The 26,452-nt window shown below is 37.2% G+C and overlaps 3 protein-coding genes and 1 long non-coding RNA gene across 4 annotated transcripts in view; 3 read left to right on the forward strand and 1 right to left on the reverse strand.

Annotated features, from left to right (window-relative positions):
- Positions 1 to 11,427, forward strand: part of LOC134793867 (uncharacterized) — a 73,221-nt gene extending 61,794 nt beyond the window's left edge. Inside the window, exons 15-16 of the mRNA XM_063765581.1 lie at positions 9,336 to 9,464; positions 11,264 to 11,427. Of these exons, the coding sequence (XP_063621651.1) occupies positions 9,336 to 9,464; positions 11,264 to 11,427 (293 nt within the window). The remainder of the gene's footprint in view (positions 1 to 9,335; positions 9,465 to 11,263) is intronic.
- Positions 1 to 26,452, forward strand: part of LOC134793413 (uncharacterized) — a 200,927-nt gene that overhangs the window by 92,468 nt on the left and 82,007 nt on the right. The gene's annotated exons all lie outside the window — the stretch shown is intronic.
- Positions 19,047 to 26,452, forward strand: part of LOC134793352 (mucin-2-like) — a 37,696-nt gene continuing 30,290 nt past the window's right edge. Inside the window, exon 1 of the mRNA XM_063764906.1 lies at positions 19,047 to 19,158. The gene's annotated coding sequence lies outside the window, so the exon portion shown is untranslated. The remainder of the gene's footprint in view (positions 19,159 to 26,452) is intronic.
- LOC134793388 (peroxisomal targeting signal 2 receptor) overlaps positions 19,361 to 26,452 on the reverse strand; it is a 55,521-nt gene continuing 48,429 nt past the window's right edge. Inside the window, exon 9 of the mRNA XM_063764963.1 lies at positions 19,361 to 19,448. The gene's annotated coding sequence lies outside the window, so the exon portion shown is untranslated. The remainder of the gene's footprint in view (positions 19,449 to 26,452) is intronic.

Below are 26,452 nucleotides of genomic sequence, written 5' to 3' on the forward strand. Positions count from 1 at the left end.
TGAATGGAAAGTAATGTAAAATGACAATACCAAATTTGATTATTAATTTGAAATAACTAGGTAGTTTTTTTATAGCTCCATCTCATGAAATAAAAAAGGAAAATACAAATCTGTAAGAAGGAATTTATTACTACATTTATAATTATATAGAAAATACCTAAACCAAACACAAGTTAATAAAATAGTCTACTTCATTTAGCAAAACACCATCCCTATTATCCTCGCAATTTAAAAAGTCGTATGTTGTTATGAAAGTCGTATGCAGTTGTTACGTTTTAGCTTAGCACGGTAGTATTGAAAACAAATCGTCATGTTTTTCCAAATTCTACTGAAGTTATCTGTTTACTACAAGTGAAAAGTGATTCCACTGTCCTTGGTATGAACTAAAATAACTTCTGCACCACTTCACGACACATGAATATATTTTTAATTACAAAAAAACGTTGTTTTTATAAATCAATTTAGCCATTTGTCACTGACTGTCATCTCGGTGGTACTGAGATTGCCAATCGAGCAGTTTGTAAGTACCGCCTATCGCGGGGTAGTTTGCGTTGGGTCATAATTGAGCGGACAGAATACTTCCATATATAGCATTTCGCTGACGACCAAGCACTTACTTTGAAATAAAATTATAAAATTTAACAAATATTTTTAATTCAAGAAGTAGCAAAAATGGAGGGTAAGGGTGGGAAAAGAATGAATGAACGAATGAAATTTAAAAAAAAATCTATGGTTCACTTATTTGTCAGAGATGATATTTAAAATACGGTTGGCAACACTGTATTTCATTCAATATTTTTTAAGTGGTCATTACACGAAGTATCGTAAAATCGCCAAAAAGATACTGCGTGTATGCACAAATTCTTTTTTGGGAATAGACTAAAGACTTGTCTTGACAACTATAAGGTAGGGTTTTAAAGGTGTATGCACGACCCTTTAAATGACAAATAAAAGTACGGGAGTAGAAAAAAGTCATAACATAATGCATTAGAGTCTGGCTACTGAAATATTGCACAAAGTTTTGGTGGGAAATTCAAAAACTCTTGAGCTGGTCACACTTTGTGTAGTAGAAATTATAGATTTGATACTAGAAAATATTTTTGATTTTCAGTGCACACGTAAGGTACCTAAGGAAATAAACTATACGTTAACGTGCACTCAAAGTCAGCGCACATAATTTTTACCACTATGTAAAGTACAGTCAACGACAAACACACATGTTTACGTTCCAATGTTTTGATTTTATTGATATGTGCAGGATTGGGGCTGATGGCAGCAAACAAAACAACCCTGTACACAGTAAATGAAGTATATTAATAAAAAATGTAAGAATACAGGCGCTTGATGCGCGGACGCGACATGGTGTCATGCCGGTCGTTCGAGGAGTGTGAGAGGGGAGACGGCGGCCGCGCCGCTCCGGCGCCGGTGCCCGCCGCCCGCGCCCCGCAGCCCGGAATCGTCCTCCGTCTTCACGCAGTGGTGGCGTGAACAGGGTCCCCGCCTTGGAAGCCCTGGCTTGCAAGAGAACCATCCATTTCGCTGTCGCGGACTGGCAGGAGGCAGACTCGGTTTACTGCTCTCTTGACCATGCCTCTGGCAGTTTTGAAGTCCGCCACTCTGGTGATGCCATCCTGGCCTTTATACAGCTGGTGCACTCGTCCCAAGCGCCACCGCATCGGTGGAACGTTGTCATCTCTAATTACGACGAGATCACCCTCCTTCAGCTCGTTCTGCTTCTCCTTCCATTTGGTCCGCTGCTGTAGCTCGCTTAGATACTCGTTGTGGAAGCGGGTCCAAAAGTGTTGTCTCATCTGCTCTATTCTTTGATATCTATTCGGACAATTTGTAGTAACAGGTGTCTCTGGTAAGGCGGTGAGTGGACGCCCTATCAGGAAGTGCCCTGGAGTCAGAGGAGACAGATCAGAGGGATCTGACGTCAGAGGGGTCAACGGCCGGGAATTTAGGATACTTTCAATTTGCGTGAATAGTGTCGTTAACCCTTCGAACGTCAGACTAGAATTACCTATTACACGTTTTAAAAGTGACTTTGCCGATTTTATTCCTGCTTCAAAGATACCTCCAAAGTGAGGCGAATATGCCGGACTAAAATGAAATTTGATGCCCTTATCATGGGCGGCCTCAATCATGGCCTTTTGGCTTGCTCGCAACATTTTACCCAACTCGTTACAGGCTCCCACGAAGTTGGTGCCATTATCACAATAAAGGTCATGAGGCCTGCCGCGGCGTGATATAAATCGACGGAAAGTCATAAGAAAGGCCTCAGTACTCAGACTGCTCACTACTTCTAAGTGAACAGCCTTGGTACTGAGACATACAAATAGACACAACCAACATTTGGATAACTTGCAGCCCCTGCCTTGGCGATTTGCAATTAAAAAGGGACCTGCAAAATCCATACCCGTTACTGTGAACGCGTAAGTCAATGTAACTCGAGGGGGAGGCAAGTTACCCATCATGGGCTGGATTGAGTTGCCTTGAATACGCACGCACACTACACATCTTCTAAAAGTGCTACGCGCAAGATTTCTACCCCCTATAGGCCAATATTGGTCTCTGACAATATTTAATAACAATAAAGGACCACAGTGCATGTGGCTCTCATGCTCCTTTCTAAATAAAAGTTTAGTAAAAGTGTGTTTTGAACACAATAATATTGGGTGTTTTTTAGAATAATCACAAATCGATCCTTGTATACGTCCTCCAACTCTAATCAGGTCATGCTCATCCAAGAAGGGATTGAGTGCTAACATTTTGGACTTACGATGCACAGGCCGACCTTGTTTAAGGCACTGTAGGTCGTCTGCGAAAGAATCCCTTTGGCTGACCGTGATGAGAGTTCGAGTAGACTTATTTATTTCGTCGCTCGATAAAAAGCCACTTTGGCGTGCATTTGTGGCTTGTCTACAGTTAAAAATAAACCTTAAAATATATCCTACCACGCGAATCATTCGGTGGAACTTAGAAAACCGATCAAAGTCAAATGACGGCTGTTTTGAGACTAAGCAAGTATAAACTTTCAACTCTGGCAGCTCGACGCTGCTTATTTTAGTTCTAGGCCACTCATTTTCGGATTTCATCAAGAATGAAGGACCGTTGAACCACATACTATCATTTTGCAACTGGCTCGGACTGATGCCTCGCGAGGCAATATCTGCCGGATTCATATCCGTAGGTACATGATTCCACGAAGATTTGTCAGTCAGCTCGTGTATTTCATTCACTCTATTGTAAACGAACTGTTTAAGATTGCTTGGAGTCACATTCTTCACCCAACCTAATACAATAGTACTATCACTCCAAAAGTATTTTTTGTCAAAATTGCATGTGAGTGACTGACATACCTTCGCGCTCAATTGAGCCCCCAGCAAAGCTGCAGCTAATTCGAGCCTAGGAATAGTCGCTGTTTTTATCGGTGTGACTCGGGCCTTAGCACAGAGCAACTTTACTGAAACATTGCCCTTCGAGTCCACACAACGTATATAAATGCAAGTTGCGAATGCATTTTGGGATGCGTCCGCAAAGCAATGAAGTTGTATCGATACCGGTGAGTCTTGCATGACAAAGCGTGGAATCCTTATGTCTGCAATTTGATGTATACTAGATATGAAATTATTCCACTCCTTGTTCATATCGCAAGGCACCGGATCATCCCACCCGAGTCCAGAAAGCCAAAGTTTCTGCAGCAACATTTTGGGTACTATTGTGCAAGGGCTTAGCAAGCCAAGTGGATCGAATATCTTGCAAGTAGCTGACAGAATATTCCTCTTTGTGGACACGGGCTCATTATCGAAATCAACTAAGAAGTTAAAATTATCTTGCGAAGGACACCAATTCAATCCCAGCACTGATGACTGGTTTTGTAAATTTGAATATTGGTCGTTTACTTGCGATAAATTCTTTTCATCACAAGTGGTTGAAGTGGGGTCGTTCGCAAATATACATGGTACATTTGTTCGAAATTTTCTTAGCGGGAGACAAGCTTCGGCTAACTTGTCAACCACTGAATCGCGTATGCGTTTTAATTCAGTCAAATCATCACTGCCAGTAATGAGGTCATCGCAATAAAAGTCATTTTTAATTACATCTGCAATTTTAGGATCTGTGCATTCCTTTGAAAGCTGAACTAAACATCTGAAGGCTAAAAATGATGCTGATGCCGTGCCATACGTGACAGTGTTGAGTTGCAGTGTTCTCAATGGTTGAGATTCGTTATCTCTCCATAATATCAACTGTAAATGACGTTGAGATTCGTCCAATGAGATCTGACGATACATTTTGGCAATGTCGCCAGTGAGAGCAAATTTATGTTGACGAAATCTCAGCAAAATAGACAATAGATCATTTTGCACCACTGGGCCCACGTACTGAATATCATTTAACGATTTACCTGATGTGGTGCGTGCTGATCCATTGAAAACTGTACGCAATTTGGTAGTTTCACTTTTTTCCCGTAACACAGGGTGGTGGGGGAGGTAATTGCCATTTGGTGGCCTCTTTACTTCAGTCAAGTGGCCAAGTGTTGCATATTCTTGAATAAATTCACTATACATTTGTTTTACAGTAGGCTGCTTTCGAAAGCGCCTTTCTAAATTGAAAAAACATCTTTTAGCTAAAGCAAATGAATCTCCCAGGACCTCTGGGGACTCTTTCAATGGCATCGAAACTTGAAATCGACCGGAGTCTAACCGGATTGTGTTTTTTACAAACAATTCTTCACATATTTGATCATCAGTGGAGCATACCTTAGTGGGTGCGGTAAATGTTTCCAACTCCCAGAACTTGGAAAGTGAATCCTTGATCTCTTGGCTAAAATTACACAATATTTTACCATGCGGCAAAATAGGTGTGGTAGGGCTCGTAGGACCTGCTACCAACCAACCTAACTTTGAGTAAACTAGCGTAGGCCCGTTTTTGCCTAGCGTCTTTTGACACCCAGCCTTAACAATATTCCACATTATGTCGGCCCCGATTAAAATATCAACTTTGTCACTTTTATGAAACAGGGGATCCGCCAAGCGTATATTGTTAGGTAGGTTCAATTCGTCGAGATTTAGATCCACATTGGGTACATTGTCAGAAACCGCTCCCGTAATGATGCAAGTTACTTCAACAGTATATGAATTAAATCTGGATTTAATTTTAATTGTGCAGCAATCAGAGGCACTTGAAGTTATATTATTGAGCAAAGTTACTTGTCTTTTTGATTTGTTACTTTCAATATTAAGTTTCCTTTTCAGGTTTTCAGTTATGAAACATTTTTGGCTACCACAGTCAATCATAGCTCGTGCAAGGTGAGTATTACCATGATCATCAGTGACTTCAACGATCGCGGTGCCCAGAAGAACCTCGCTATCGTCGTCGACGGATGATGTAAGTGTTGTTACCGGAGTGCTAGCAGCAGCTGAGTTTCGCCCTTCGCTGCTAGGACCAGGTTTGTCGCAGTTGATGTTCTTATTTTCATGGTAAGGCTCATTTTTATTTTTATTGTTATTTTGATTATTATTTTTTGTACATAATAAACTATTATGCTTTTGATTACAGGCCCTGCAGGAGCTAAGACGACAGTTCTGTGTTGGATGGCCAGGGCGAAGGCAGTTGAGACACAACTTTCGCTTGGTGATCTCAACTTCCCTTACCTCAGGTGACATCTCTGCAAACATTTTACATTCAAACAATCTATGATTCTGATTACACATGACACATGATCTATTGTTTGACGCTGATGAAAAGAAGGACTTAACCTGACTATGTTCTTTGTTGTAATTATTATACTTGCCATATTTTGTATGATTAAACTTATCATTTTTATTCTGATTATTATTTGCCTGAGCGCTCTTGGCGCTGCCTCCATGCACAGTCTCCAAAACGTCGGCACGATTTCTTAGAAACTGATAAAAGTCTTCAAGACGTGGAGACTCCGCAAGGGTGGCTTTGTACTCTTCCCACTTAATGCTAGTCACACTGTCTAATTTTTGTACAACTATGTATATTATAAGAGTATCCCACATCTCTGTGCGCTCCCCAAGCGTATTCAAGGCTCTCAAATTTTTTGAAACATGATCCACAATAAATCTTAGTGACTTATGAGATTCTTTGTTAAGAGATTCAAGTGTAAAAAATGATTTGAGATGATTATTTATCAACACGTTCTTATTATTGTACCTATCACAAAGTAGATCCCACGCTACTTGATAATTATCAGCTGTAAACTCAATTGATTTTATTGTGACTGCAGCACCGCCCTCTAGGGAGGATCTGAGATAATGAAATTTGCTAATATTGGGAATAGTCTCATTCCCATTGATCAGCGAGTCGAACGTATCCCGAAACTCGAGCCATTTTGTGTAATTCCCATCAAAAGTGGGCAATTTTATCGTCGGGAGACGTAGCTGGCCAGAGTGACCAGTGCAATGATGATTAGAACTACTTCCAATTGAAAGCCTTCTACTGGGGCTTTCGACTCGCTTCTCATGGCTGGAAACCATTTCGTCAGCGCTGGAAATGACCGAGTAAAACTGATTTTCTATTTCATATCTTTCTTGCAAACGTTTATCTAAATTTTCTTCACTGTCTTTGGATTCTATCCGCGTCTGAACAGATTCAAACTCTTGAAAGAGTTCGTTGACCTTTGTTAGTCTTAAATTAATATCGCTTATATTCTTAGTGGTCAACTGTTCCTTATTAATTTGTTCATACGGGGAAAGAAATTCCTTAAATTTAGTAATCCGCGATTTAATCGTACCGCGTTTGCGAACTAACATTTTCAGTTTCACTTCGTCCACTGCCCCGCTATCAGAGTCCGACATTTTATTTATATTCACTGAATCAAAGCACACAAATAAACAAATGAAGAGAAGGGTTCAAATGTGCAAGCAAACCAAATTCCAGCGAGGCGAAGCAAGCAGATATGCGAGCGCGCTGTTGCGCGGACACGTGGCGCTGACCGCCGCGCCGAGCGCTCAGCAACAAGCACGCGGCAACGAAGTAGCTGAACGCCGCTCCACAACCACCTGGAATGTTCGGTGCGTGGCTAAAGCGTGGTGCTATGATTGTTGCGGATGCAATAAGAGGGGAAACAAAATGCGCAAATAAGTTTCAAGTTTGGTGCAGAATGGGTTAATAAGAAAAAACAATGAATAGCAATTAAATGCACCGTTAAGATAAACACGAAAATGCGTAAATGAAAGCAAATCTCTTAAATAAAAGTAAATCCGAACCATGAAAGGGTTAAGTGGGACTATTATCGTAATAATCCCACGTCAGTTGTAATTAATAATGCCACGTTGCAATCCCAATTACAACCGACTAAATACCTAAACGAATCTATGCCTAAACTGCGCCCTAAATGTCTGACGGAGGCAATAAAGATTCAATAAATCTAACTACTTTCTATAACTGTACTTACAACTACAAAACTAAATATAAGTAGCAGACTTTTAACAAAGAAACGTTATTTCTAATAATAAATGCTAAGTATATCTTTATATGTAAATAACAAGTTACTTGTGAACTTGAAAACAACTCGGCATTAATGAATTTAAAGCAAATTATCGTTATTGCTTATTATCTTAGCAAATCTATGCTATATTTTATGTTTGCAATCCCGGTTAGGTAGATTTCTCTGTACCTACCGGCGACTGAACTGAATTCACTTGAATTGTAAGTTAACTATTTGTTTTACTTACGATTTGGTTAAGTGCAAACTTAAATCACACTAACACTAATTATACCTATCCACAAACTCACGACACTATTCACAGCAAATCGAAAAGGGGTGCAAGGGAATCAAAACGGAGGTTTACACGGAACGGGCTATACTTCCTTTGCGAATGGTCTTCCAGAGCGATGGCTGTCCGAGAGACTTCGAGAAAGATCCGCCGCGTGACTTTTGGACCGGTGATCGCCTCGCCCGACGAGTGCGTGATGGTGCAGGCACTGGGATGGCTTCTTTATTCTTTCTTGTGGACTTCACTGGCCATAGCTTGCTGGCCGGGTCCTGTTGCTGGTCGCCAACTTGTGCAGGATTGGGGCTGATGGCAGCAAACAAAACAACCCTGTACACAGTAAATGAAGTATATTAATAAAAAATGTAAGAATACAGGCGCTTGATGCGCGGACGCGACATGGTGTCATGCCGGTCGTTCGAGGAGTGTGAGAGGGGAGACGGCGGCCGCGCCGCTCCGGCGCCGGTGCCCGCCGCCCGCGCCCCGCAGCCCGGAATCGTCCTCCGTCTTCACGCAGTGGTGGCGTGAACAGATATTTTCCAGAACATCTAGTCCGTTATCCGTTTCTTTACACACTTGTCCTGTTTATGAGATTCAGGTAGTAATAAATTCACGTACTTAATCAAAGTTATAGGCAAATGTTAAAACTAGTACTTAAAAGTATCAAAATATATAGAGCACCAACCTACTAAATTGTTTACGACTTGTAAACATTGCAGTTTTTCGTTATACCACGCTTCACGTCGACTTCGCACATCGTCGTAATTGTTTACGAGCTTAAATAGTAGTTTGCGGACCTCACTAGTCATTATTAATATTTTTTTTAATAAACCCCTAATAAACCGCAAACAATTTGAATGAATGACATTAATTGACAGCTGATTTTGACATAGACAATTGGTGATAGAACAAGGAGATATATGTCAACAAAATTTGGCTAGCCAGACTCTATCATTCCTCATGCTCTGAAAGAGGGTCATAGTTGTTCTAAAAGGTGTGCAGAAAATGATACGTTTCTGCATTTTAAGTTACAAGTACGATTTTTTAAATTTTTTCACGATATTAAATTTGGGTTTAAATGGATTTGTTATACAATTTCCATTCTGATATTTAACTCCCCATTCAATAAATAATGATACTTTTGACTAAATTGTTAATTAAACTTTAAAGATTCAAGAAATACTATAAAAATGTATATACTTCTGTAATGAAATGAATATCACGTTCCATAAAAACACATGCATTTTACTTTCCTCGTATTCTAAATGAAAATAGGCATCATTTCAGCCTCGAACTATTGGTGCTCGAACACAGTAAGAGCAGAAATCCTCGGCAGAAATGAGTGCCATTCGTGCCTTGGTTAACAATCTACTATTCAGCCTATTGTATTTTGTGTTTGTTTTACGGGTACACTGAAAATCAGAGTCGTAAGAGTCTGAAAATCATGTGCTGCGGCACATGCTGAGTGTTATCCTTTTCTGGAACCACTGGCAGCACTGTAACTTCCAATTTACCTTGATTTAAGCCTATTTTAATTATTGTTGTGTATGTGTGTTTCGAATAAAAGCATCATTGATTCATTTCCGTCAGATTTACGAAGCAAGACCTTCCATTTATCCAAGCAAGGATTTTTGAACTGCTGTGCTGGCCAGCCCTCGGAAGAGACTATACGCTCAAAGTCCTTGCCGAAGCTCCAATTGAACGCAGAAATTGATCCAGGTGAGCCTTTTTCAAATCATATTAAGTTCATAATTGCGCGTATTACAAATTTATTAGAGTCTATTCATATTTTATGTCAATAAGTAATGCATATACTTATACAGTAGGTACAATTATTTACAAGCTAATTTAAAGTGTCACCAAGAAACTCTGGCAACGAATAATAACCAGAAATCGGACAAATTTGCGTCATTGCTCGCAATAATGTAGATATGACTCCAAAATTGATTAAATAATTAATCATTTAATTAATTTCTTACCTGAGGTTTAATTTTGATTCCTAATCAATAAATAACACAAAGATTTCTTATAATGTAAATTTATTAAAGAAAATAATCAGCATATTTTTAAAATTTTCTGTAGGTATGTCACCTGCAATAATATGTTACTCTTCGAAGGCCGCAAAAATATGTGACACGCTGTTATGGCTCTTCAAACAAGATCGTGTCAGATATTTTTGCGGCCTTCGTTGTGTAACATATTATTGCAGGTGACTGTACTCATTTTTTATATTAAAAAAATTTAATTCAAAAATGTATTTAAATTATTAAAGTGCTATTTATTGACTAGGGAACATAATTAAATCTCAGGTAAAAAAAATAATTAAATGATTAATTATTTAATCAAATTTGGAGCCATGTCCACATTATTGCGAGCAATGACGCCAATCTGTCCGATCTCTGATAATAACACATAGAAATGAATAATTTATTCAAGTCATTTTTAAACACTCTAAAGTGGTTCCATTTTAGAGCTATAGGAATTTTGTTAAAAATCTTGCTCGCCAGACAAAACACACTTTTCCGCATTAGTGCAGTACGAGAAAAGACCGTACAAAGGTTGTCAGCGCGGTAGGTATCTGTGTTAAATATTTGTGACACTTGCTTATATTAATACAGATTATTTTTTACAAATACAGCATGTTCAAATATAAAGAGGCACGGTAGAGTCAACAGATTAAGTTTTTTAAAATATGGAATACAGCTATCCAATTGATGCAGACCACACATTGATCTTATGTATCGTTTTTGTGCTTTGAATACGATCTTCCTGTTGGTCGAATTCCCCCAATATATAAGACCATAGCGGAGGGTTGACCCAATATAACCATGATATACGGCAATTAATGCTTCGATGCTTACTATAGCTTCGATAATCTATAAAGCGCGTAGGCATATTACTTAGCTCCGTATGTGGTTTCCAAGACAACTTACTATCAATAGTTAGTCCCAAAAATTTTGTTTCTTCAACCGGTTCAATAGTACGTGCTTGATAATTACAATTTATAGGCAACACTGGACTGGATATACCTTATCCTATTGTAAGTACAAAGTTTCGGAACAATCTAGCTAGTCTCTTTAACATGAGAGCGTAACTACGTTTGTATGGAGAACCGAGCTTGCTGGGGACTCGTTAACGCCTTCCATTTAATAGGGGGTATTACTGCAATGTTCTGCCGCCAGAGTGCAGCACTAGCTCCTCTAGTTAACCATAGAGTAACTTGTACATATTGTGTCTTAAACTGTTTTTTGACAAGTTTTCACAGATAATAAAATATGACATTGAAGCATCAAGGCGATATGTTAACAAAGGGCCTACCGGGAAACGCGAAAATCGACATTTAGTTATCTGCCTCTTTATCGCTCGAACAGGTATGCAAGAGTGATAGACAGGTTAGATAACGAAATTTCGATTTTTTTATTTCGCAGTAGAACCCCAGATTGTGGCGGATAGTGGTAGTGGCGCCTTCTACGCACAGTTTCGCGTAATATGTATTCCCTATTTTTCTTTTGTAACAGATTTAATGAATTTTCAACCGACGAAGCAGTTGAATTTGTGGCCTGCGTATTCTGACGGCTCAGGGCTCGCAAGATGTCGTGCAATGCTCAAACGCGGCACAAAACAAGATGGTACAGTCACCTGCAATAATATGTTACTCTTCGAAGGCCGCAAAAATATGTGACACACTCTTAAATGGCAAATAAGATTGTGTCAGATATTTTTGCGGTCTTCGTTGTGTAACTTATTATTGCAGGTGACTGTACAATTTATTGGTTTTACCACAACCTCATAGCAAAGATACATTGATTGAGTAAGATATGTAAAATCTAACACAATTTCGTGCTTCGAATTTGACAGGTAAACGAGATGGCGCTGTACAGCTCCATACATTTTGCGGTAACTCTGATTGTCAAAACTGCGCCATCTGTTTTGGATGTCAAACTAAGAGGCACGTTTTTATCTTAGACCTTTTTCTCTCTATTTCAATCAATGCTCTTTGGTAATATTGTAGAAATCGTTTAAGAGTCACACAAACTTAGCCACATCCATACAATCGAATTATAAACTGGGGCTACTTTGATTCGTGGGGTAACCTTGATCATCGATTTATAAACTATAAGCGGTTGAATTTTGAACACTTTTATCATGTATTTCTGTTAACCGCATCATAAAATTCTTATGTTCGCGTTCTAATATCAACTGCCTAACTAAGGTAAAGTGGAGTGGGGTAAGTCACGATCCTCATCAGTGAGGGACCGACTTAGAAGAGAGAGAGAAAGTGGAGTAAGACTAACATAGTTTATTTTGCTCGGGGCACGACTCACGGTAATGAGAATTCCATACTCGCTCTATTTCCTTTGTACTTATAACAAATAACAGTTAAGCAAATAAAACAAGTTAGAGACAAAAGTTTCGCACATCAATACTTAGTGTGATTATTGAAGAAGGTTTAGGTATATAATTTGTTAAGATTTTGTGTAACCCGTGCGAAGACTGGGCGGGTCGCAAGTCTAAGTCATACATTTTGTTCTAGATTTTAATAATTTGATAAAGCAATCGGCGACACAAATCTCGACCAACGTGGAGAAGCTGAGAGGTAATTCTCTCCAATACTCAGAATTGAAACAACGCAATGATAGTAATAGAGCAAGTAAGTCACGACTTGGCTATGGCGGTCTGTGCAAAATTGTACCCAATCCCAATTATTTATTTATAAAAAAAATCATTACAGATGTAATGAATAAATGTTGTGAAGGCTCAAGGCTCGCAAGATGTTATTACAAACCCGGCACAAAACAAGATGGTACAGTCTGCAATAATATGTTACTCTTCGAAGGCTGCAAAAATATGTGACACGCTCATAGCTCTACAAATAAGATTGTGTCAGATATTTTTGCGCTCTTTATTGTGTAACGTATTATTGCAAGTGACGATTATAAAGAGAAATGTAACCGAGAAGTCAAATATTATATATAAACATAATAATTAATAAGATAAACTTATAAACAAAATTATGATAAAATACTAATACTTATATTATATATAAAGATAAACTAATAAATATTACTAGGTACATAAAAGATGGAGAACATTATTTAAAGTCTTCTGACAGAAGATGCTTTTGGAGTAGTCGTTTAAAGACAGGTTTGCTTGGGGCTTGTCGAATAGAGAGAGGGAGGGAGATCCAGAGACGGATTGCTTCAACGGCGAAAGAGTTGGACATAAAACCAGTACGGTGAGAAGGAATCGAAAGTTTGAGAGAACGGGAGGAACGAAGTTCACATCCACGACGGGGGGTGATGAAAGTGAATTTACATTTAAGATATCTAGGAGAGGCAGGCTCGAACAAGATGGAGAATAAAATACTCAAGATTCTAAGGGACTACGACGACGGATAGAGAGCCAATTTAGCTGACGGCGATAAAAAGAAACATGGTATTTGCGAAGGCCGAAAATGAAACATATACTAAACCTTCCTCAATAATCACACTATTGATATGCGAAACCTTTGTCTCTAACTAGTTTTATTTGCTTAACTGTTATTTGTTATACAAAGGAAGTAGAGCGAGTATGGAATCCTCATACTGTTAGTCTTGCCCCGACCAAAATAAACTATGTTAGTCTTACCCCACTTTCTCTCTCACTTCTAAGTAGGTCCCTCACTGCTGAGGATCGTGACTTACCCCACTCCACTTTACCTTAGTTAGGCAGTTGATATTTGAACGCAAACTTAAGAATTTTATGTTGTGGTCGGCGACCTTAACAGAAATACATGATAAAAGTGTTCAAAATTCAACCACTTATAGGTTATTAATCGACGATCAAGGTTACTCCACGAATGAAAGTAGCTATCCAATTTACAATTCGATTGTATGGATATGGCTAAGTTTGTGTGACTCTTAAACGATTTCCGTACTATTACCAAAGAGCATTGATTGAAAAAGAGAAGGGCAAATGTAAGGGTAAAGTCTAAGAAAAAAACGTGCCACTTAGTTTGACATCCAAAACAGATGGCGTTGTACTGCGCCATATCAAAGAGAATTTGAAATAGAGGAATATTGTCAAGTAAATTTTGTAGTCGAGAGTAGGCCAAAAGTATGGAGCAATCGCTTGAAAAGATGGCACCATACGTTTTGCCTATCGTCGAGTAGATGGCGATACTTTATGACATTTAACAAACTTAACACATATCAGTAAAAAATAAGGTGTGATTATTTAGGAAGGTTTAGGTATATCATTTGTTAAAGTTTTGTGTAACCCGTGCGAAGACGTGGCGGGTCGCTAGTCTAAGGCATAAATTTTGTTCTAGATATTAATAATTTGATAAAGCAATTAGCGACACAAATCTCGACCGAAGTGGAGAAGCTGAAAGTAATTTCTCTCCGATACTCAGAACTGAAACAACGTAATGATAGTGATACTCGTAAAGCAAGTAAGTCACGACTAGGCTATGGTGGTCTGTGCAAAATTACTCCAATCCCAATTATTTATTTATATCAATAAAATTTTCATTACAGATGTAGTGAATAAACGTTCTGAAGGCTCAAGGCTCGCAAGATCTTATAACAAACGCGGCACAAAACAAGATGGTACAGTCACCTGCAATAATATGTTATCTTCGAAGGAAGCAAAAATATGTGACACGCTCATGGCTCTACAAATAAGATTGTGTCAGATATTTTTGCGGTTTTCATTGTGTAACTTATTATTGCAGGTGACTGTACAAGTTATTGGTTTTATCATTCCTTTGCCATAACGTCATAGCAAAGATACATTGATTGATACAAGACATTTTCGTGCTTCCAATTTGAGAGCTAAACGAGATGGCGCTGTACAGATCCACACATTTTGCGGTAACGATTGTCAAAATTTAGACTAGGGGAATATTGTCAAAGTACACTATGTAGTCAGTACATTTACTGCCATCTTTCGACACAAATGATTAATACTTTTAGAACGCCATTTGACTTTCATTCTTATTTTTTCACTTATATGTGCTATATTTGTTAAATGTCAAAAAGTATCGCCATCTACTCGACGATATGCCAAAGGTATGGTGTCATCTTTTCGAGCGATAGCGCCATTCCTTTGGCCTACTCTCGACTAGATGGCGATACTTTTTGACATTTAACAAATTTAACACATATCAGTGAAAAATAAGCATCAAAGTCAAATGGCGTTCTAAAAATGTTAATTATTTGTGTCGAAACGGAAGATGGCAGTAAATGTACTGAATACATAATTTACTTTGACAATATTCCTCTATTTCAAATTCTCTCTGATATGGCGCAGTAGGTACAACGCCATCTGTTTTGGATATCAAACTAAGGGGCACGTTTTTTTCTTAAACTTTGCCTATCTATTACAATCAATGCTCTTTGGTAATAGTGTGGAAACAATTTAAGAGTCACGCAAACTTAGCCACATCCATATAATCGAATTGTAAACTGGGGCTACTTTGATTCGTGGGGTAACCTTGATCGTCGATTTTATAAACTATAAGCGGTTGATTTTTGGACACTTTTATCATATATTTTTGTTAAGGTCGCCAACCACATCATAAAATTCTTAAGTTCGCCTTAAAATATCAACTGCCTAAGGTAAAGTGGGATGGGGTGAGTCACGATCCTCAACAGTGAGGGACCGACGTAGAAGAGAGAGGAAGTGGAGTAAGACTAACATAGTTTATTTTGCTCGGGGCACGACTCACAGTAATGAGAATTCCATACTCGCTCTATTTCCTTTGTACTTATAACAAATAACAGTTAAGCAAATAAAACAAGTTAGAGACAAAAGTTTCGCACATCAATACTTAGTGTGATTATTGAAGAAGGTTTAGGTATATAATTTGTTAAGATTTTGTGTAACCCGTGCGAAGACTGAGCGGGTCGCAAGTCTAAGGCATACATTTTGTTCTAGATTTTAATAATTTGATAAAGCAATCGGCGACACAAATCTCGACCAACGTGGAGAAGCTGAGAGGTAATTCTCTCCAATACTCAGAATTGAAACAACGCAATGATAGTAATAGAGCAAGTAAGTCACGACTTGGCTATGACGGTCTGTGCAAAATTGTACCCAATCCCAATTATTTATTTATATAAAAATTCATTACAGATGTAATGAATAAATGTTGTGAAGGCTCAAGGCTCGCAAGATGTTATTACAAACCCGGCACAAAACAAGATGGTACAGTCTGCAATAATATGTTACTCTTCGAAGGCTGCAAAAATATGTGACACGCTCATAGCTCTACAAATAAGATTGTGTCAGATATTTTTGCGCTCTTTATTGTGTAACGTATTATTGCAAGTGACGATTATAAAGAGAAATGTAACCGAGAAGTCAAATATTATATATAAACATAATAATTAATAAGATAAACTTATAAACAAAATTATGATAAAATACTAATACTTATATTATATATAAAGATAAACTAATAAATATTACTAGGTACATAAAAGATGGAGAACATTATTTAAAGTCTTCTGACAGAAGATGCTTGTGGAGTAGTCGTTTAAAGACTGGTTTGCTTGGGGCTTGTCGAATAGAGAGAGGGAGGGAGATCCAGAGACGGATTGCCTGAACGGTGAAAGAGTTGGACATAAAACCAGTACGGTGAGAAGGAATCGAAAGTTTGAGAGAACGGGAGGAACGAAGTTCACATCCAGGACGGGGGGTGATGAAAGTGAATTTACATTTAAGATATCTAGGAGAGGCAGGCTCGAACAAGATGGAGAATAAAATACTCAAGATTCTAAGGGACTACGACGACGGATAGAGAGCCAATTTAGTTGACGGCGATAAAAAGAAACATGGTATTTGCGAAGGCCGAAAATGAAACATATACTAAACCTTCCTCAATAATCACACTATTGATATGCGAAACCTTTGTCTCTAACTAGTTTTATTTGCTTAACTGTTATTAGTTATACAAAGGAAATAGAGCGAGTATGGAATCCTCATACTGTTAGTCTTGCCCCGAGCAAAATAAACTATGTTAGTCTTACCCCACTTTCTCTCTCACTTCTAAGTAGGTCCCTCACTGCTGAGGATCGTGACTTACCCCACTCCACTTTACCTTAGTTAGGCAGTTGATATTTGAACGCAAACTTAAGAATTTTATGTTGTGGTCGGCGACCTTAACAGAAATACATGATAAAAGTGTTCAAAATTCAACCACTTATAGGTTATTAATCGACGATCAAGGTTACTCCACGAATGAAAGTAGCTATCCAATTTACAATTCGATTGTATGGATATGGCTAAGTTTGTGTGACTCTTAAACGATTTCCGTACTATTACCAAAGAGCATTGATTGAAAAAGAGAAGGGCAAATGTAAGGGTAAAGTCTAAGAAAAAAACGTGCCACTTAGTTTGACATCCAAAACAGATGGCGTTGTACTGCGCCATATCAAAGAGAATTTGAAATAGAGGAATATTGTCAAGTAAATTTTGTAGTCGAGAGTAGGCCAAAAGTATGGAGCAATCGCTTGAAAAGATGGCACCATACGTTTTGCCTATCGTCGAGTAGATGGCGATACTTTATGACATTTAACAAACTTAACACATATCAGTAAAAAATAAGGTGTGATTATTTAGGAAGGTTTAGGTATATCATTTGTTAAAGTTTTGTGTAACCCGTGCGAAGACGTGGCGGGTCGCTAGTCTAAGGCATAAATTTTGTTCTAGATATTAATAATTTGATAAAGCAATTAGCGACACAAATCTCGACCGAAGTGGAGAAGCTGAAAGTAATTTCTCTCCGATACTCAGAACTGAAACAACGTAATGATAGTGATACTCGTAAAGCAAGTAAGTCACGACTAGGCTATGGTGGTCTGTGCAAAATTACTCCAATCCCAATTATTTATTTATATCAATAAAATTTTCATTACAGATGTAGTGAATAAACGTTCTGAAGGCTCAAGGCTCGCAAGATCTTATAACAAACGCGGCACAAAACAAGATGGTACAGTCACCTGCAATAATATGTTATCTTCGAAGGAAGCAAAAATATGTGACACGCTCATGGCTCTACAAATAAGATTGTGTCAGATATTTTTGCGGTTTTCATTGTGTAACTTATTATTGCAGGTGACTGTACAAGTTATTGGTTTTATCATTCCTTTGCCATAACGTCATAGCAAAGATACATTGATTGATACAAGACATTTTCGTGCTTCCAATTTGAGAGCTAAACGAGATGGCGCTGTACAGATCCACACATTTTGCGGTAACGATTGTCAAAATTTAGACTAGGGGAATATTGTCAAAGTACACTATGTAGTCAGTACATTTACTGCCATCTTTCGACACAAATGATTAATACTTTTAGAACGCCATTTGACTTTCATTCTTATTTTTTCACTTATATGTGCTATATTTGTTAAATGTCAAAAAGTATCGCCATCTACTCGACGATATGCCAAAGGTATGGTGTCATCTTTTCGAGCGATAGCGCCATTCCTTTGGCCTACTCTCGACTAGATGGCGATACTTTTTGACATTTAACAAATTTAACACATATCAGTGAAAAATAAGCATCAAAGTCAAATGGCGTTCTAAAAATGTTAATTATTTGTGTCGAAACGGAAGATGGCAGTAAATGTACTGAATACATAATTTACTTTGACAATATTCCTCTATTTCAAATTCTCTCTGATATGGCGCAGTAGGTACAACGCCATCTGTTTTGGATATCAAACTAAGGGGCACGTTTTTTTCTTAAACTTTGCCTATCTATTACAATCAATGCTCTTTGGTAATAGTGTGGAAACAATTTAAGAGTCACGCAAACTTAGCCACATCCATATAATCGAATTGTAAACTGGGGCTACTTTGATTCGTGGGGTAACCTTGATCGTCGATTTTATAAACTATAAGCGGTTGATTTTTGGACACTTTTATCATATATTTTTGTTAAGGTCGCCAACCACATCATAAAATTCTTAAGTTCGCGTTCAAATATCAACTGCTTGAGGTAAAGTGGGATGGGGTGAGTCACGATCCTCAACAGTGAGGGACCGACGTAGAAGAGAGAGGAAGTGGGGTAAGACTATCATAGTTTATTTTGCTCGGGGCAAGACTAACAGTATGAGGATTCATATTCGCTCTATTTCCTTTGTATAACTAATAACAGTTAAGCAAATAAAACTAGTTAGAGACAAAGGTTTCGCATATCAATAGTGTGATTATTGAGGAAGGTTTAGGTATATAATTTGTTAAGATTTTGTGTAACCCATGCGAAGACGGGGCGGGTCGCTAGTCTAAGGCATACATTTTGTTCTAGATTTTAATAATTCTATAAAGAAATTAGCGACACAAATCTCGACTGCAGTGGAGAAGCTGAGAGAAATTTCTCTCCGATACTCAGAATTGAAACAGCGTTGTGCTGGTAATAGAGCAAGTAAGTCACGACTTGATTAGGGCGGTCTTTGCAAAATTGTCCCCAATTAATTCTATTTATAGGTGAATAGAATTCATTTTTCGTTTTGGGGTGGCTAGTTACTAAAAGTGGCAAGTTACTGGCGAATTATCCTATTTATTTATAAAAAAAATATCATTACAGATGTAAAGCCTGACCAGGAATATATGATCATGCGACATGTTGCAGAATTTCATTGGAACTAATTTCTTACACTGGCAATAATTTTAATGATAGGTTGTCACTATTGTCAGTGTCATTGTGGCGGTTTACTTGAATAATACTTAAGTGTTGAATATTAAATAATAAATGACAAAAAATGGCCAAAACTATACATAATCAAGAGCGAAACATTGCAAATAATGTAAAAAATAAACTGCTGGAAAAGAACCGTTCGGGAAATTAAACTATTTCGCTACGAAACATTTCCAAATTAACATCAGAGCTGACAGGTAAACAAATCAAAATGTCATTATAGTCTGGTTATTACGACTTGGTTATTGTAGTGTTATGTTATACAAGCGAGGAAATACTTAAGTACAGTAACAAACATGTGTTTTAAAAATATTTACTATGGGCAAAGATATAGGTACATAACATACATTTTCATTTTTAGTTTTAATCTTGTGTCGATAGATGGGAATAAATTTACAGTGACTACAAAATTTACTATGACAATAACTTTCTACACACTATTTTCTCTTTGCTATGGGCTTCGGAGACGATCAATTTTGTTTATTGACAATGTAGCAGACCCTATGTAAGGTAATTTTGACCTATGTGTGACACGTAAGAAAATACATGAATTTTATACGGAAATGCGAATAAATCTATGGTGGCCACGCACCTGTTTAGCTCTACTACAAATTAAAAAGCAAAAATTTGGATTCTGATTATGATTAGAGTGAGTAAAAGTATGTAAGTCAAAATAACGAGTTGCCAATCCACATTGTTCAGACTATACTGAACTGTTGCCATATAAATGAGAATAATAGCGCCCTCTTGACAATGATCATATATTACTGGTCAGGCTTTAGTACCTAACTGTTTTCATTTCTCATGCTCTGAAAGAGGGTACCTACCTAAATATTGTTCTAAAAAGTGACACATAAAAAGTGCAGAAAATGATACGTTTCTGCACTAGAGCATTTTACTTTCCAATTAAGATTTGTTTCATTTTTTATACGATAAGCAATTGAAAGGGTCTAGCAGGCTAAGGAAGGAGAAGTGGCCCCTGTGACGAATATCGGATTTTTATAATGTCATTTGTTGGCTATCTTATAATATAGAAAAACCTTAACTTTCAGCCCCCTATCTTGAACCGTCACCGAGATAATGTCAAAAACGTCATTTTATGGACACATTTTTCAAAGTCTATTTTCTCCTGAACTATATAAGGTAGAGCAATCAAACCAAATCATAGCTACAAAGAATGAGTAGGAGTATAACTCAGATTTTTTTAAATATTTAATTCCCTGAAAAAATAATGATTAAAATGTCAGAGAATTTTTGACAGCTCTTTTCAACAAGTAATTGTAAAGGTACATCTATGGTAAAAATCACATAAACTGCAAATAGTATTAGCTACTACCATGCGAAAAATCAATTCAATATAATTGGTGCAACATAATTAAAAAAAATTAAATGTCAACGAAATTGTTTAGCTATTAAAGGCGTCTTTCATTCTGAAGGAGATTTTCTGTTTAAATGAGGTTTAATTTCGTTGCCTAGCAACAGAGAGTGTTTATTTTGAACTTGACGCATGGCTGTCAAAAAAGGTTACTCAACTGCTGCAACTAAGATAACATTTTTTTTTTTAAGTATGTTGCACCAATTATATTGAATTAATTTTTCGCATGGTAGTAGCTAATACTATTTGCAGTTTATGTGATTTTTACCATAGATGTACCTTTACAATTACTTGTTGAAAAGAGCTGTCAAAAATTCTCTGACATTTTAATCATTATTTTTTCAGGGAATTAAATATTTAAAAAAATCTGAGTTATACTCCTACTCATTCTTTGTAGCTATGATTTGGTTTGATTGCTCTACCTTATATAGTTCAGGAGAAAAACGACTTTGAAAAATGTGTCCCTTTAGTTTTTAATGGATTTTTTATACTATTTCCATTCACATATTTAACTCCCCATTCCATGAATACCTAACGATATTTTTACCTAAATGGTTAATTGAAATAACATCAAGAAATGCTACAAAAAAATTATACTTACTTAGTCATGTTTTTAAAAAACACATCCTCGTATTCGAAATGAAAAGTAGAGTGTTTAACCCAGGTTTAACCCGAGTGAAAGGTGAAAGGCATCATTTCAGCCTCGGACTAATTTGCGCTCTCAGCTCTCACTGCGTTCGAGCACCAAACTACCTCGGCAGAAATGAGTGCCGTTCATTCCTTGGTTAACAATCTACTATTTCAGTAGCAGTATAATAAAAAAACCGGACAAGTGCGAGTCGGACTCGCCCACCGAGGGGTCCGTACTTTTTAGTATTTGATGTTATAGCGGCAACAGAAAAACATAATCTGTGAAAATTTCAACTGCCTAGCTATCACGGTTCATGAGATACAGCCTGGTGACAGATGGACGGACGGACGATAATAACAAAAATGTAGTCTATTAAAGTTGAAGTACAGGATATGTGTAATACAAAATAAGCATTTTTGTCAGTCCAAACTTTACGAAATTTACAAATAAGAGCTTTAAAATCAGTGTTTTACGCGCGTTTACCTAAATATCCATCAGAAAAAAAAACATTTCTAATTTAGTGAGACTGTTTTCAAAAAATTGATCTATTAAAATGGAAGATATGAAGACGTTCTAATAGAAACCAGCACTTGTTATATCTGTTAGGTAACAAAAAGTGTACCATTTCACCGACTAAATCTATCAATTTTACATTTTTGCGACTAAAATCGATACCGCCCTCCTAATCTGTTAGACAAAAGCCTTTTTAACAAGCTTTTATTAGGTCGACCTGTATGTAACTAACTATGTAATGGAATCTAAGGTAACTCATTTAACCGGGATCCTTTTAATTTACCGAAACTTTTTTGACCAAATTTCGATTTTCAACCAAATTTTACCAACTGCACGTTTGTCAACTCAATCTTTCCCATATAAACATTTGACAAACTTAAAATCCGACAAATGATCATTTCCCAAACTGTTACTTTGCAACTTTTATAAGACAGACAGGCCTATTCGGATTTCGAGATAATCACAAGATCTTGAGACGATTTAGAGATCAACTAGATCTACATTAGATATCGACTAGATGTGACTTGGATATCTAAGTCATAACTTGTCGAAATCGTTCAAGAGGACCTCCAGAATCGCGGAAACGTCAAATTTAACATATCTATCTTACAAATATCTTTAAATTATCCGTATCGTAACTTGTTGAAGTCTAGTACAAATCTAATTAATTTTCCGAATCGAGCCGCAACTGTTTTCTTCCCAAATGTTTTACTTAGACTATAAATGTTCGCTCAAATTTATTTTAGTCAAATAAATAACTGGACAAAATTATACTGTCCAAAAAATATATTTACTTAAAAATGTTTGTTTAAATAAATGTATTGCAAAACCACTACTTGACAAATTATGTCTATCCAAAACATTACGTTATTAAAAATGTGTTACGGCTAGGTTAGGTAAAGTGGGTGCTTATTAGTACACTGCAGCATTAACTATATTTTTACCTAGGTAGGTTCGTTAGTTACCTTGTGTTCCAGCGGCTGCCGGGTCTCACTTGCTCTAAAAAAAGGGATTGTTATCTGCCACAATTGTTTTTTTAATAATTAAGTCATACTTTTGAATATGTTGCGTTAGTCTAAACCACACGAAAGCTACCAAGAGGGGGGACGGCCTATGAGAAAATACCTATGAGTATGAGTTTTGTTTTGGGTTTTGTATTCTTTGGTAAGTACTTACTCATTTGGAGTAATTAAAATTGGCTGCTATTTAACTGATCACCAGATTTAGTAAAATTTAATACCAAAAAAATATATTTTAGCACCCTAAAATAATGAATGATCACCAAAATTATAACACCATTTTAATGTGAAATGATTACCAATTTTATTACATTTTAGTATCCTTTTAAAGGAAATGACACCAAACTAATCATTATTAACCCAAAAATTGTAAATGATTACCAAATTTCAAACCCCATTTTAATGTGAAATGATAACCAAATTTTTACATCTTGCTATCCTATTAAAGAAAATGACACAAAAATAATCATTGTAAACCCATAAATAGTAAATGACCACCAAAATTAGAACTCCATTTTAATGTAAAATTATAACCAAATTTTTAAATCTTGCTATCCTATTAAAGCAAATTACTCCAAAATAATCATTGTAAACCCAAAAATAGTTTATGACCACCAAAATTTTAACCATATTTTTATTAAAAATGTGCAAATATTTAATATAATACTATTAAATTAATTAATCCACTTCGTCACCTTTTTCTAGTAGCATTTTATTTCTGTAACAGTCGCAGTTCTAACCTAACCTAACCCACTTTTCTAGTAGCATTTGGTTTCTGTAAGGGTCGCAGTTCAAACCTAATCTAACCCACTTTTCTAGTAGCATTTCTTTTCGGCAAGGGTCGCAGTTCAAATTTCGAGTAATTAAAATTTGGCAAAATAAATGTTGCCAAAGTAAGGAAATGTCGAAATATTTTTTTGCATATCGTTCTCTTGGAATAGTAGTTTGTGTTACAAGGGATCAAAATTATACATTTCCGTCGGCGTACATTGAATCCTGAGCTTAATGAGGGATTCAAGTGTTAACGCCCAAGACGAAATAATTTTGATACCTTGTGACACATTCTGCTTTTCACATCAACTATGAGGAAAATAATAAAATCTTAGTGTTGACACAATTATTATGTTTCAAAATATTATTCAAGCTAAAAAAAGAACGCAAAAAATAACAAAACAGTGTCCTAGAACAGAAAAGTGCCACTTTGATCCCCCCTAGCAGGGAGGAAAAGTGCCACTTTGATCCCTCCTAGCGGGGAAGAAAAAGCCCTTTTCCGAATAGGTGATGTGAAAAATATTTATATGCGACTTGTTTAGTTGGGAAATGATTAGTTGGCTTTTATATTTTTGGGATAGATTGTTTGGGGTATGAAAATGTGGCAAAACAATTTCGGTAATCCATTAGTAACCCAATTTAACCATCTTCCAAGGATAGTACCGTCATGAAAATTGGCAGCTGTATGTAGTTCTGATGACAATACAATAATATGGTACTGTCGAACTGATCTGATGATGGAGACAGGAGGTGGCCATAGGAACTCTGTGATGAAACAACGCAACCTAATTATTGTGTTAGGGGTTTTTAGAATTGTCTCGATGAGTATTAGTTGTCTGTCGTAAGAAAAGTACAGTCAGCGATAAAACCTTGTACCAGAAATGAATTTTTTGCCAAAAACTTATTTAACAAGCTTTTATTAGTGATGTACCGACTATTGATTTGGCCGACTAGCCGACTAGCCGACTAATCGGCGCTCGAATGGCCGATTAGTCGGCCGACTAGTCGGCTAGTCGGCCAGATCATTAGATTCATTAGTTTCGTATGAGTTCAGGTGGAAAACAATAGTTTTGCTCCTTTGGTTGCGCTATTCATCATAATTTAGCTTAGCTAAAAGGTGTTCTCTACAGGTTCAAATACCTATCACAAGAATCCTCGTTTAATTTCTGTCTTTAGTTCTCTTCTTTGCGATATATGATCTTTGATACTTTGCGATCCTTAGCTGACCGTCATACAGCTTGTAGGAGGTATTCCCAAGGCTCTATTTCCCGTACGTAGTCGCCAGTTAAGAACCTATCTCCTGTGGTCAGCGTCTTTACGAGCAACGTGCCCTGACTAAGTCTCTAAATTTTGCAATAACATTAATAGTTCCTCATGACTCCACCATTAAAAAAAAGAAAAACAAAAAAAACCGGGCAAGTGCGAGTCGGACTCGCGCACGAAGGGTTCCGTACCATAATGCAAAAAAAAAAGAAAAAAAAGCAAAAAAAAAACGGTCACCCATCCAAGTACTGACCACTCCCGACGTTGCTTAACTTTGGTCAAAAATCACGTTTGTTGTATGGGAGCCCCATTTAAATCTTTATTTTATTCTGTTTTTAGTATTTGTTGTTATAGCGGCAACAGAAATACATCATCTGTGAAAATTTCAACTGTCTAGCTATCACGGTTCGTGAGATACAGCCTGGTGACAGACGGACGGACGGACGGACGGACGGACGGACAGCGAAGTCTTAGTAATAGGGTCCCGTTTTACCCTTTGGGTACGGAACCCTAAAAAGAATAATAATAAAAAAAATACTATCGAACTTGCACATGAAATTACACGAGAATCAGTTGAAATCGACCTGTAGAGGAAAACACCAGCCCACCAACATACGATAACGATCAAACGGTCAATTATATGAACAAACGTTTTCGTATGCACCCTGAATAGGTATTTTAGTAAAATAAACATAAAACATATGGTAAATATTGGCAGTTGATTTCTTTTGTTTCTGTTTTTCTTTCACTAATAAAGTGCCGACTAATCGGCCATTTTTGCCGACTAGTCGCCGACTAATCGCCGACTACAAATGTGGCCGGATAGTCGGCTTTCCCGACTAGTCGGTACATCCCTAGCTTTTATTAGATCGACCAGTATGTAACTATGTAATGGAATCTAAGGTAACTAATCATCTTCCAAGGATCATAGCGTCATGAAAATTGGCAGCTGTATGTAGTTCTGATGACAATACAATAATATGGTACTGTCGAACTGATCTGATGATGACGGAGACAGGGGGTGGCCATAGGAACTCTGTGACAACGCAACCTAATTGTGTTAGGGGTTTTTAGAATTGTCTCGATGAGTATTAGTTGTCTGTCGTACCGAAAAGTACAGTCAGCGATAAAAGCTTGTACCAAAAATTAAATTTTTGCCAAAAACTTATTTTTTTTTATGAAGAGCGGTCAGCTCCCGTATCACGGCGCGTTTTAAAGCAACAGGCCGCGTAGCCAAGATGCCAATCGCTTACGCTCCGTAGCGATCGAAACGCAACTGTCACTGTCACACTAATATGCAAGAGTGATAGAGAGACATAAAGCTTTTCGTTGTCGAAGCGATAGCGATTGTAACCTTGGTTAGGCCGGCAGTGTCTTTAAAAATCGTCTATCGTGAAAGTATTAATTATTAAGGTTCAAATTTATTACAATCAGCCGCGCGGGTGACTA

Source organism: Cydia splendana, chromosome 9 (genome assembly GCF_910591565.1).
Source record: "Cydia splendana chromosome 9, ilCydSple1.2, whole genome shotgun sequence".
In the NCBI taxonomy this organism is placed as follows: domain Eukaryota; kingdom Metazoa; phylum Arthropoda; class Insecta; order Lepidoptera; family Tortricidae; genus Cydia; species Cydia splendana.